The sequence below is a fragment of the Podarcis pityusensis genome (genome assembly GCF_964106645.2).
Source record: "Podarcis pityusensis genome assembly, chromosome: W".
NCBI lineage: Eukaryota > Metazoa > Chordata > Lepidosauria > Squamata > Lacertidae > Podarcis > Podarcis pityusensis.
In genome coordinates, this window is record NC_138045.1 from 20,206,628 (window position 1) to 20,218,963 (window position 12,336).

Here is a 12,336-nt window from a genome sequence, read left to right on the forward strand (position 1 = left end):
CCTTCAGGCGGCTACCTTGGAAGCCTGGAGAGCGAGAGGGGTCGGTGCTCTCCAGGCTTCAGGTTCCTTTCGACCTGCTCTTTGGGGCTGGCGGGGGGAAGCCCACCACCAGCCCCAAAGAGCAGGTCGGGGAGCAGCGGAAAGGCGCGCAGCGGAGAGGCTGCTGCCATAGTCGCGCCTCACCTCTCCAGCTGGGAGAGGGTCGCGGGGCTATGGCTTCTTTAGCCCCGCACGTGCTCTCCCGGCTGGAGAGGTGGCTCGTGGCTATAGAGGCTCCTGCCATAGCCGCGCGTCACCTCTCCTGCCAGGAGAGGGTCACAGGGGGCTTCTTTAGCCCCGCGCGCACTCTCCCGGCTGGAGAGGTGGCTCGCGGCTATAGAGGCTGCTGCCATAGTCGCGCCTCACCTCTCCAGCTGGGAGAGGGTCGCTGGGCTATGGCTTCTTTAGCCCCGCGCGCGCTCTCCCGGCTGGAGAGGTGCCGTGCGTCACCTCTCCAGCCAGGAGAGGGTCGCGGGGCTATGGCGTCTTCGCTCCATAGGATGGACACACGTTTCCCCTTCATTTTTGAAGGGGAAAAAGTGTGTCCTATAGAGCGAAAAATACGGTATGTGTGCTTGTTGTGGGCACCATGTTGCAACCCCTGGTGTAAGGAGTTTGAGAAGGTACATATGGCAGTCATTCCACTTCTCCCCCGATTATCCTTGCAACAGACATGTAAGTAGATTAGCCAGTGAAGGTGTGCAAACATTGTTACTGGTGGTGACCAGGATTTTTAATTTTGTTGACCAGTAAAAAAAAACCATCCAGTATGCTCCATTAGGAGTAACAGCTGATAGCAATGCAGGGGCACATTACTCCGGGCTTCATCTTTACATTGGAGCATTGGTTTTCAACCAGTGTGCCGTGACACCCTGGGGTGACTTGAGGAACATCCTTTCATTAACTTGCAGCCCATATCTTCCTGCATTACAGTGGTGCCTCGCAAGACGAAATTAATCCGTTCCGCGAGTGTCTTCGTCTAGCGGTTTTTTCGTCTTGCGAAGCAACCCTATTAGTGGCTTAGCGCTATTAGCGGTTTAGCGGCTATTAAAGGCTTATCGGATTAGCTGCTAAAAGGCTATTAAAGGCTTAGCGGCTTAGATAAAGGGGGGGAAAGCGAAAAAAAAATCTCAAGACTCGCAAGACATTTTCGTCTTGCGAAGCAAGCCCATAGGGAAATTCGTCCTGCGAAGCAACTCAAAAACGGAAAACCCTTTCGTCTAGCGGGTTTTCCGTCTTGCGAGGCATTCGTCTTGCGGGGCACCACTGTATCTTTCTCTCTTTCTCTGAGGAACATTCAAGGGAGCCGGCAGCTTTAAGTTGCAGCACGTTATCTTCCCGAAATAAAGCAACAGCAAAAAAAGTGAGGAAGCACTTCTTAAAATCTTCCTTCCCGCAAAAAATAAATCCTCCCCAGCTTCAGTAACTAACAATGCCTTAGTTTTACGCAGAGGGCATGAGAAATGCAAGAGACTAGCAAAATAGCTTGATGGTGTGTGTGCCTGGATGTATGTGTGCTCTATAAGGAGGGGTATAAAAACAACCCTGAAAATGAGTGTATTCTGTGTTTCTCTCTCCTCCTGCCCCCAGCATCCCTTTCCCCTCTTCTGCTCTACCCAGGCAACCTCCCTCCTCCTTATCAGTCACCCAGCTTTATGGGGTGACTGATCTTTTGCTGCAGTGGTGGCTGTCAGACCAGCAGACTGCAGTCAGTCAGGGGTAGATGCTAGGCACAAATGGTGCCCCTGGACATCTCCATCCACTTGCAAAAGGCTGCTTGGCATAGCTCAACGATAATTTTGAACCCTGATCAAGCATTAGCTTCAGAGTGGTCTGCAAATGTGGCAAAAAACCAGAATCCACTGAATATTACGTCCTGTTAGACAGGGGAGGAAGTTTATTTATATATATATCATTTTTTATTTGATTTTCCAAAATAGAGGAAAGAAGAAGAAAAAGAGAAAGAAAAGGAATAAGCTTACATCAAAAGATCATACAAATTCCACATATCAAGATTACTCTGAATCTCCTGACTTCCCCCCATCCCATCCATGGGTCCTCTTAATTCTATTTTCAACTGCATATCAATACTTCTCCAATTTTTTATCTTCCTAGGTTATCTGTACTTTCTATTACATTACAAGTGTATTTAGAATCCTGCTACTGTTTTAACCTGTTTGCAATGATTTTGTATATACATTATAAACATTTCCCTTTTTTAAAAAAAAAGTTTCTTGTCTTCTTGGTTTCTGAGCTTCTCAGTTAATTTTGCCATTTCGGCATAGTCCAGCAACTTGATTTGCCATTCTTCTTTGGTCAGGGTTGTCTCTTCCTTCCATCTCTGGGCTAGCAAGATCTGAGCTAGCAAGATGTTGTAGCATACATGAACAGTTTCCTCTGATCTTTGGGGATCTCGGTACCTATAATTCCTAGTAAAAAAGCTTCTGGCTTTTTAGGGAAAGTTATTTTAAACATTTTTTCATTTCATTATATATCATTTCCCAGAATTTTTTGATTACATTACAGTTCCACCACATATGATAAAAGTTACCTTCTATTTCTTTACATTTCCAGCATATATTGGTACTTGTTCTATACATTTTTGCTAATTTTACTGGGTTAAGTACCACCAATACATCATTTTCATATAGTTTTTTTTCAGTGAGGAACATGCCATAAATTCAGATGTGTTTTCCACAGCCTCTCCCAATCTGTCATTTTTATATTATGTCCTACATCCTTCGCCCATTGTATCATCACAGATTTGACCTGTTCATCCTTTGTGTTCCCTTCCAGGAGCAAATTATACATTTTTGACAATACAGTGGTGCCCCGCAAGACGAAAAACCCGCTAGACGAAAGGGTTTTCCGTTTTGGAGGTGCTTCGCAAAACGAATTTCCTATGTGCTTGCTTCGCAAGACGAAAATGTCTTGCGAGTTCCTGCGGGGTTTTTTTCCTTTCCCCCCCCCTTTTTCCCAAGCCGCTAAACCGCTTATCAGCTGATGGCTAAGCCGCTTATCAGCTGATCTTTAAGCCGCTTAACAGCTGATGCTAAGCCGCTTATCAGCTGATCTTTAAGCCGCTTAACAGCTGATGCTAAGCCGCTTATCAGCTGATCTTTAAGCCGCTTAACAGCTGATGCTAAGCCGGCTAAGCCGCTAATACTGTAGCGCTAAGCCGCTAAACCTCTAATGGGCTTGCTTCGCAAGACGAAAAAACCCGCAAGACGAAGAGACTCGCGGAACGGATTCTTTTCGTCTTGCGAGGCACCACTGTAATTTAAAGTTATTTTCTAAGATCTCTCTTTGAAATCTTGATCATTCATAACTAAAACCATTCTTTTTATCCATTAAAAAAACATTTAATTGTTGGTATTGTAACCAGTCTATTACCAGTTCTCTCACCTCATCAAAATCTTTTAATTTTACCTGGTAGGTTTTCTACCTCGGTTAACAGCTCTCTATATGTTGGCTAGTTAGTCCTCATATTCACTTTCTTCACAGATATTGCTTCTAACTGGGAAAGCCACCACAGTGTTTTTTGTTCTAATAGATCTTTATACTTCTTTATACTTTATACTTTTTATACTACTTTATACTTTTTATACTTCTTTATACTTTATACTTTTATACTTTAAAAATTTATTTTCTTAGTATATGATTCTGAAATCCTTTATGTACTTTTACTTTATCATACCATAAATATGCATGCCATCCAAATCTATTATGTCCTCCTAGATCTAACACATATCTGTTTTTCAATATTATCCATTCCCGGATCCAGCAGGTGCAAGATGCCTCATAGTATAAACTCAAATCCGGCAGGGCAAAACCTCTCTCTCATATCTGATAATAATTTATATTTTATTCTTGGTTTCTTCCCTTGCCAGATGAATCTAGAAATATATATTTGCCATTCTTTGAAGCATCCAGTACTGCTTATCACCGGGATTGATTGAAATAACATTCTTGACAATACATTCATTTTAATCATTGAAATTCTCCCCCATAACGATAAATTCATTCTCCCCAAATTCTAAATTCCTTTTTATTTCTTTCCATTTTTTTCATAATTATCTTTGAATATATTAATATTTTTAGCTGTCAACCATACCCCCAGATATTTTACTTTTTAATGTATATTTAAATCCATTATCTGTTGTAACTCCTTTTTGTATTGCTCCATCACATTTTTCAATAAAACCTTAGTCTTATTTTATTCAGTTTGAAACCTGACACCTGTCCAAAGTCCTGAATTTTTTCCAGTACCTTTGGTAATGAGTTTTTTGGGTCCTCTACCGTAATCACAAAGTCACCAGCAAATGCTTTTAATTCATATGCTTTATTTCCTACAGTTATTCCTCTAATTGTTTCATCTGTGCTTATCTTCCTCACCAGGACCTCTAGCACTAAAATAAATAATAATGGTGACAGGGAACAGCCTTGTCTTGTCCCCTTTAATATCTTACATTTTTCTGTTGTAACATTATTCACAATTAACATTGCTTGTTGATCGGAGTATATTGCATCAATACCTCTCCCAAAGGTCTCCTCAAAATTCATCTTTTATATTACCATCTCATTTCTAACTTCCAGGTGTGCTCTATAACATCAATTATATTCCTTATATTATCCTTCACCTGGTGTCCTGGTAGGAAACCAGCTTGATCATGATGGATTATTTCTGTCAAGACTCCTTTCAATCTATTGGCCAAGATGTTTGCAAATAATTTATAATCGTCGTTTAATAGAGAGATTGGTCTATAGCTTTTAACCAAAAGTAAGTCTGCGTCTTAGGACGCGGGTGGCGCTGTGGGTAAAACCTCAGTGCCTAGGACTTGCCGATCGTATGGTCGGCGGTTCGAATCCCCGCGGCGGGGTGAGCTCCCGTCTTTCGGTCCCAGCTCCTGCCCACCTAGCAGTTCGAAAGCACCCCTAAGTGCAAGTAGATAAATAGGTACCGCTTTATAGCGGGAAGGTAAACGGCGTTTCCTTGTGCTGCGCTGGTGCTGGCTCGCCAGAGCAGCTTCGTCACGCTGGCCACGTGACCCGGAAGTGTCTCCGGACAGCGCTGGCCCCTGGCCTCTTAAGTGAGATGGGCGCACAACCCTAGAGTCGGACACGACTGGCCCGTACGGGCAGGGGTACCTACCTTTAAGTTTGCGTCTTGCTTTGGGATTAAGGTAATGAATGCCTCTTTCCAGGCCTCTGGTACTTTACCGTTCTTTAAAATTTCATTCATAACATCTTTCAATGGCTGCACCAGAGAGTTCTGGAGTTGTTTTTTTAATATTTAGCTGTCAGGCCATTGGGTCCTGGTGTTTCAGGGGAGGAAGTTTCTTAGTTGAGTATATGTCCAGTCACCTGTGAACGATGATGGCTGTCTTCAAATATCTGAAGGGGTGTCACATTGAAGAGGGAGCAAGCTTGTTTTCTGCTGCTCCAGAGGCTAGGACCCAAACCAATGCATTAAAATGCAAAGAAATGAAATTCTGACTAAACATCACAAACAACTTTCTGGTGGTAAGAGCTGTTCGACAGGGAAACGGTCTCCCTCAGAAGGTGGTGAACTCTCCTTCACTACAAAAAAATTCCTTCCAGTGCTACTGGAAGGAATTTTTTTGTTTTGACTATGGCAGACCAACACGGCTACCTATCTGTAACTCTCCTTCACTAGAAATTTTAAAGCAGAGGTTGGATAGCCGTATGTCAGGGATGCTTTAGTTGAGATTCCTGTGTTGCCGGGGGTTGGATTAAATGACCCTTGGGGGTACCTTTCTGTGTGACAAATTGGTTGCCATCAGACCAGAGCCATGCAGCACCATCATGCTGCTGCCTTTATTTTTAAAATAGCAGCAAAACTGGGGCGGTGAGCAGTGTGCAGTTTCCTTAGCACTGCTGTTTTAATTACACAATGCTATGGAGTATTTGGGGGTGGTATCCCCACCATTTGACCCAGATGGCATCTGGGTTGAGAGCAGGATTAGAGGTGGCAGCAGCACAGGAGCAGGTGACTGCTTGGTAGAAGTTATTTACATAAGTAAAACTACCCACATGTAGAAATTGTGAAATTCCTAAAACTTTTGGTTTTTTTCTCCCAAAACTCTTAAAGCTTGCTCACTCTGACCCCCATTTCTGTGCTGGGCACGGGTCAAAATTCAACTATACAGTGGAACCTTGCCTGTCAAATGCTTTGGAAGTAAAATGTTTTGGCTTTCGAATGCCGACAACCCGGAAATGAATGCTTCCATTTTCGAACGTGCCTCGGAAATCGAACAGCTTCTGAGGCACGTTTCTCCATTTTTTCCCCATGGATTTTGCCGACCACCCATTGCGCCTCGATTGTTGAACGTTTTGGAAGTAGAACGGTCTTTCAGAATGGATTACGTTCGGCAACTGAGGTACCACTGTATGTCATTCTGTAAAGGCTGACTGCCAGTTCAACAGTAAACTAACTTTGGCAAACAACATGTGAGGTGCTGATATGCTTTCTCCTCTTTCAGGCCTGAGGGAACCCCATTTGAAGATGGTAAGTATTAAAACAAAGCTAAAAAATGTTTTCAGAGAAGACAAGGTGGATGTAATCCATATATTAACGACTCCCAGGATTCCATGGATCAGCTGTCCTTGCTCTCTCTTGGCTAAAACACAGCCAGCTGCAGTTAAGCATTTTGCCTTGTAAGTGGTGACTAGGCTTACTGTGTAAATAGTGCCCTTTACTTAAGAACTTATTTGAATTTCTTCTTATAAACGAAGTCTGCTTAAGGTAACAGTGTATCATACGTGTTCAGAGGCAATATATCTTTGATCACCGGTTATCAAGGATGGCTATCTCCATAAATAGAGAGTGTTTCAAATACATGGTCCCTTTTCTCTTTCCTCTGGATAAAAACACTGGTTCATTCCCTCCCATTTTGACAATTGTAGTCTTCTCCTCAATCCCCTTTCTAGCACTTTGCTGTCAACTTCATTCACCTCCCTGGTTGTTCTGATCATGTGGTCTATCTATACATTGTTCAAAACCAGTTTGAAGCCCACATCGCAATAACAGTTTCATTATATTTGACCCAGCAATATATTGCGAACAGCCTTCAAAACTCCAGGTAGCAGTACAATTGCAAGTAATTTGAGAAGTCCTGTCCCTGTGTATGGTGATTACTGGTTGCTGCTTTCCAAATACTGTTTTGCCTCCCCCAAGTGAGATGGGCTGGCTGCTTCCTTCCAAGCAGCAGGAAGGTCAGGTGTAGGACTGGGTGATAACTAGTTTTCAATATTGCGGTATATCAATGGCAACTGCTACTACTTAAGGTTCTGAAACGGAAAAATGATGATATTATCAATCACCTAATGGTCACTTTCAGCAGCAGGCAAGCCAAAATGCATCGAAATGAGACACTCCAAAAAATGAGACAATCCAAAGTACGGTGATGAGTCATAGTGAATACAAATAATCTGGGACTGCCAGCAGGCCTGCTAGGCAGCAGAAGCGGCAGCCGCCTGGCAGCAGTGGCACAATAATCAGCAGCCTATGAAGCCTTGCCACGGCAGTGGGCGGTGGTAGCAGAAGCCTGCGAGGCCTTGTGGTGGCCTGCAAGGCCTTACGGCAGTGGCAAAAGCAACAACGGCCTGCAAGGCCTTGTAATTATGGTGGCAGTGGCAGCAGCCTGTGAGCTTCCTAGAGGCATCTGGCTGGCCCACTGTTGTCAGTGGAATAGCAGACTACGTAATAATTGAATCTCCTATACCTAGGGAATTCCGTGAAACTGCTGGAGCATCTGCACAACAGGTACAGGGGAAGTTTCAATCTGTGAACAAGATAATTAGGCCTTGCCTCTTTCAATTGCAGGAACTTTCAAGCTTACCGTAGAATTCACAGAAGAATATCCAAACAAGCCACCTACTGTTAGATTTGTTTCTAAGATGTTTCATCCAAATGGTATGTACCATCTAAAATGGAGTGGTTTGTGTCTTTAACTACAGCAATAGTCATGGAAATGGACTGGATACTGATGATTTAAGGGAATTGCAGTCATATAAATATATGCTAAATGTTGCTGAGAATCCATTCTACATGGCCTTTTAAATTTCTAGCAGAATAGGGTGATTTCCCCAGTGACTCCCCTGATCACTGGGGTGTAGAATCCTTTAATTTTAATGGCAAGAGGAAAACTTCTAAATGAAACCAAATCTACTTAGTAGCAGTACTAGTTCGTTGTTTGGGTTCTTATAATCCTAGATCTTGTCTGCTTCTGATATTTTGGTTGTATGACTTCTGATGGAACCCTATAGTAAACAAACTTTTCTTGTCACTAGCCAAGTGTAACCAATTAAATTTCTAGCACTCCTATAGATGCTAATGCTTTTGTATATGAGTTTTTAATAGCTTTATTTTCAGTGGATTTTCTCATCCTACGTTTATATCCTCTCCTCTCCCCACTTTATGAAGAATTCTAAAGCCTATATTGCAAAGTTCACATTAGACTTGCATAGATCTTAGAAAGGAAATGCGTTCCTGGTTCTTAATCCTTGCTTGAAATACCATGCTGTGAACATCTTCATAAACATAGTTGTGAGGTCAGAAAGGAGGATGTGTTGGTGGAGCAAGGTGCAGTTTACAGATTCAGTTCACCAGGGGCCTGTTTCATAACTTGTGGAAATCAGATGAGGAACAAGCTTCAGACACTTACTCTGTGCGTGACTTTAGTTAGTTATTCAATAAATGCTGACAATGAGCTGTGAGTGACAACCTGGCAAGAGAAACTTGCAGGGCACTGGCTCTTGTTATGAAACCCATTCATTTCCTTTTGTAGTCTATGCAGATGGTAGTATATGTCTGGATATTCTTCAGAACCGTTGGAGTCCTACCTATGATGTATCATCCATCTTAACATCCATACAGGTAACATCAGGGATTTACTTTCTGTAATAACCGTGAAAGCAGAAACACAACTATCTGGTGAACTATCTGCCATGTGATTCCATCATCATTATTTAAGACCCATCCTTTTATTTCTGTTAATTATAAAATGCAATAGTATAACTACAGGGGGTTGGACTAGATGATCCTCATGGTCCCTTCCAACTCTACAATTCTATGATTGTGATTCTATAAATGTACATACAATGTGGGTAAAATACAAAATAACTGAAACACTACTGACTAAACAACTGGGAAGGGCCTAAAGTGTTAAAAGCACTTCAAAGAAGACCCCCCCCCATTGAATTAGTGATACATTGCATCCCCACTCTGTGACTTGCCCAAAAAGATTAACAAAATGGCTTCACAAACTGAAGCAGCTATACATTTCAGAAGCACTGCATCACTACATTTTTCTAGTGGTGATGATTACCTTTTGCGTATTTGGTGTAGCAGAAGCATATTCTTACAGTCTTGGGAGTGTGCTTTCTCCTCCCCTTCCTTTTTGCACTTTTGAAAATGTTCAGAAGTCATCCACCTTCAAACTGTCGCTTGAAGCCCATGCAAGATGTCTGCTGGTAGGGTATTCACAAGGCCAAAAGCCTTGGACGGTTCTCTAATGGACTGTTCTCCCATCAGAACTGATTCTGAGCATAGTTATGTAGGCTTAAAGGAGTGGCTCATTGCACACATTAAGCTTTGCTGTTGGAACAAAGATAATTGTTAATTGTGTAACTTGTACATGTGGAGTGTGCATGTCATTGTGTTAAAAACAATGGGATAGGTGCAGGCTAAGCAGGGGACCTGAAATATCCAAGAAACGTTCCTAATATACATGGTACATCTGTCAAGTTTTGATATGTTGAATTAACCATTTTGCTTGCTTTGTTTGAAACCTCATTATGAAACCTGATCCATCTTTTTCTTCTCAAAACAGTCTTTACTGGATGAGCCTAATCCAAACAGTCCTGCAAACAGCCAGGCAGCTCAGCTATACCAAGAGAATAAGCGGGAATATGAAAAACGGGTTTCTGCAATAGTAGAGCAGAGTTGGCGTGACTGTTGACCCTGGATGATGCGTATGTATGAAGTGTCTGAGTTGTTCTAGCATCACTGCATTTACTTTAAAAAGCAAAATAGCTGTTGTGCTGTTGCCACTCAACCTTACTGAAGCTTCTTTCTCCTTGGACAACAGAAAGCAACCCCTCCCCCATGAGGTCAAATGTACTGTACTTGGGTTACTTGTAAAAGACTTAATAAGGCTGAATTCCACTTTCTGTGATCTACCACCTCATATTAGGGCAGTATTGTGCATTTCTCTAGTGCAGGGACATCCAACTCCCAATAGACTGCAATCTGCTCACATTATAAAAAATCTGTCAGTGATCTACTCTCTGTCGTAAAAAGACTAGCAGTTATCTACCCATAATTGCTGAACTTTTTTTAGGAAGCCAAAGTTGTGGTTGGGGTTGGGGTTTTTTTTGCTTTTTTTGCTTCTTTTTAAGGAGATCGCTGAGGGGCCAGAGATCTGCCAGGAACACCCCACGATCTACCTGTTGGACATGCCTGCTCTATTCTACACTAATATTTTAATTACAATTACGTGTTATACACAATGTAACTAGATTTTTTTAAAAGAATGTTTATCTACAATATACATTTTTAACTGTGACTCAAGTGCTGATCTGTCTAGGCTGGTCATTTAACTGCTTGTATCAACTTCAATGCATCTGTAAGTACTGTGTGAAGAACTAACTTTTCCCTGCTGTTTTCTCATTCTTCCTTTTTTCTGTTCAGCAATGTGATGAAAGCATTTCAAATTGCAAAATGGGCTATTATTTTAAGCTCATCAGAGGTGAGGGAAGGAGGTTACAGTTTGCTCTGTGGGTCATGTGCAAAGTGATTTATCATTGTAGTGTGGTAACATATCTAAGGAAGTGCTAGGTATCCTTTCTTTTAAGAATATCCGAACTGCTTAGTAGTTTTCAAGGCTTTTTGAAGATTGCTATGGGACAGGGGTTGACAATAACTTTGTGGCGCGCAAAGAATGAGAGAAAAATCAAAGTGCTTGTTTCCCTTTCTACAGGTGAAACTCGGAAAATTATAATATCGTGGAAAAGTTCATTTATTTCAGTAATTCAACTTAAAAGGTGAAACTAATACAGTGGTACCTCGGGTTACATACGCTTCAGGTTACAGACTCCGCTAACCCTGAAATAGTACCTCAGGTTAAGAACTTTGCTTCAGGATGAGAACAGAAATCGTGCGACGGCAGCATGGCAGCAGTGGGAGGCCCCATTAGCTAAAGTGATGCTTCAGGTTAAGAACAGTTTCAGGTTAAGAACAGACCTCCGGAATGAATTAAGTATGTAACCAGTATTAAGTATGTAACCAGAGGTACCACAGAGAAAGATGAGAGACATGAGACCTAACAATGCAGAAGAGCTGAAGGCTGCTATTGAAGCATCCTGGTCTTCCATAACACCTCAGCAGTGCCACAGGCTGATCGCATCCATGCCACGCCGCATTGAGGCAGTAATTGATGCAAAAGGGGCCCAAACCAAGTACTGAGTACATATGCATGCTTCTACTTCTCAGAGGTCCAATATTGCTCTATTTGCAATCCTTGTTTTGCTGATTTCATTTAATAATCTAATTTTCTGAGATGGTTAATTTGAGGTTTTCATCAGCTGTACGCCATAATGTCACAATTATAACAAATAAAGGCTTGACATATCTCACTTTGCATGTCATGAGTCTATCTCATATATTAGTTTCACCTTTTAAGTTGAATTACTGAAATAAAAGAACTTTTCCACGATATTATAATTTTCCGAGTTTCACCTGTATAACTAATCCTTCTGTCTCTTACTAGAGAAAATAAGATGCTACTGCTTTGCTTTCTGTTTTAAAAAAAACAGTAAGAAGGTCACAAGTGCTATTACTGCATTTTTCAATCTCTCACCTCCCTTATCAAGTTGTTCAACCTTTGGAAAAGCAGTTTTGTAAGCTCAGTTTCTGCATTTTAGATACTTTAAGCAGCAGTGTCAGAGGAGACTGATCAATGTGTTTGTCTGCTCTTCCAGTGTCTTCTGTGTATATATTAATTCAACTTCACACAATTAACCCACGTACAAAACATTTTACAATTACTTGTAAATAAATGTATAATCTTAAAGTGCTTATTGTTGAAGGCGGCAAAATACCTATCACTATTTTTATTCTGGTAAATGTTCTGGAAATAATAATGCTGCTGCTAGTTGCCCTTCTTCAAGCTGGCTTCACCTGCTTGGGGAGCTTATATTATTGAAACAGTCTGAAGCAGCTTACCTTCCATATGCAATTGAAATTATTCAACCCCCATTGCAAATCAGGTTTAT

The 12,336-nt window shown here is 41.7% G+C and overlaps 1 protein-coding gene across 5 annotated transcripts in view; it reads left to right on the forward strand.

The window, feature by feature from the left end:
* The window catches only part of LOC308467781 (ubiquitin-conjugating enzyme E2 A-like), a 419,335-nt gene extending 407,201 nt beyond the window's left edge, over positions 1-12,134 (forward strand). For all 5 annotated transcript variants that reach the window (XM_080989486.1, XM_080989485.1, XM_080989484.1 and 2 more), the window contains exons 3-6: positions 6,543-6,568; positions 7,886-7,975; positions 8,850-8,938; positions 9,894-12,134. In XM_080989486.1, coding sequence (XP_080845612.1) covers positions 6,543-6,568; positions 7,886-7,975; positions 8,850-8,938; positions 9,894-10,022 — 334 coding nt within the window. In that variant the 3' untranslated portion in view covers positions 10,023-12,134. The remainder of the gene's footprint in view (positions 1-6,542; positions 6,569-7,885; positions 7,976-8,849; positions 8,939-9,893) is intronic.
* The last annotated feature ends 202 nt before the right edge of the window (positions 12,135-12,336 follow it).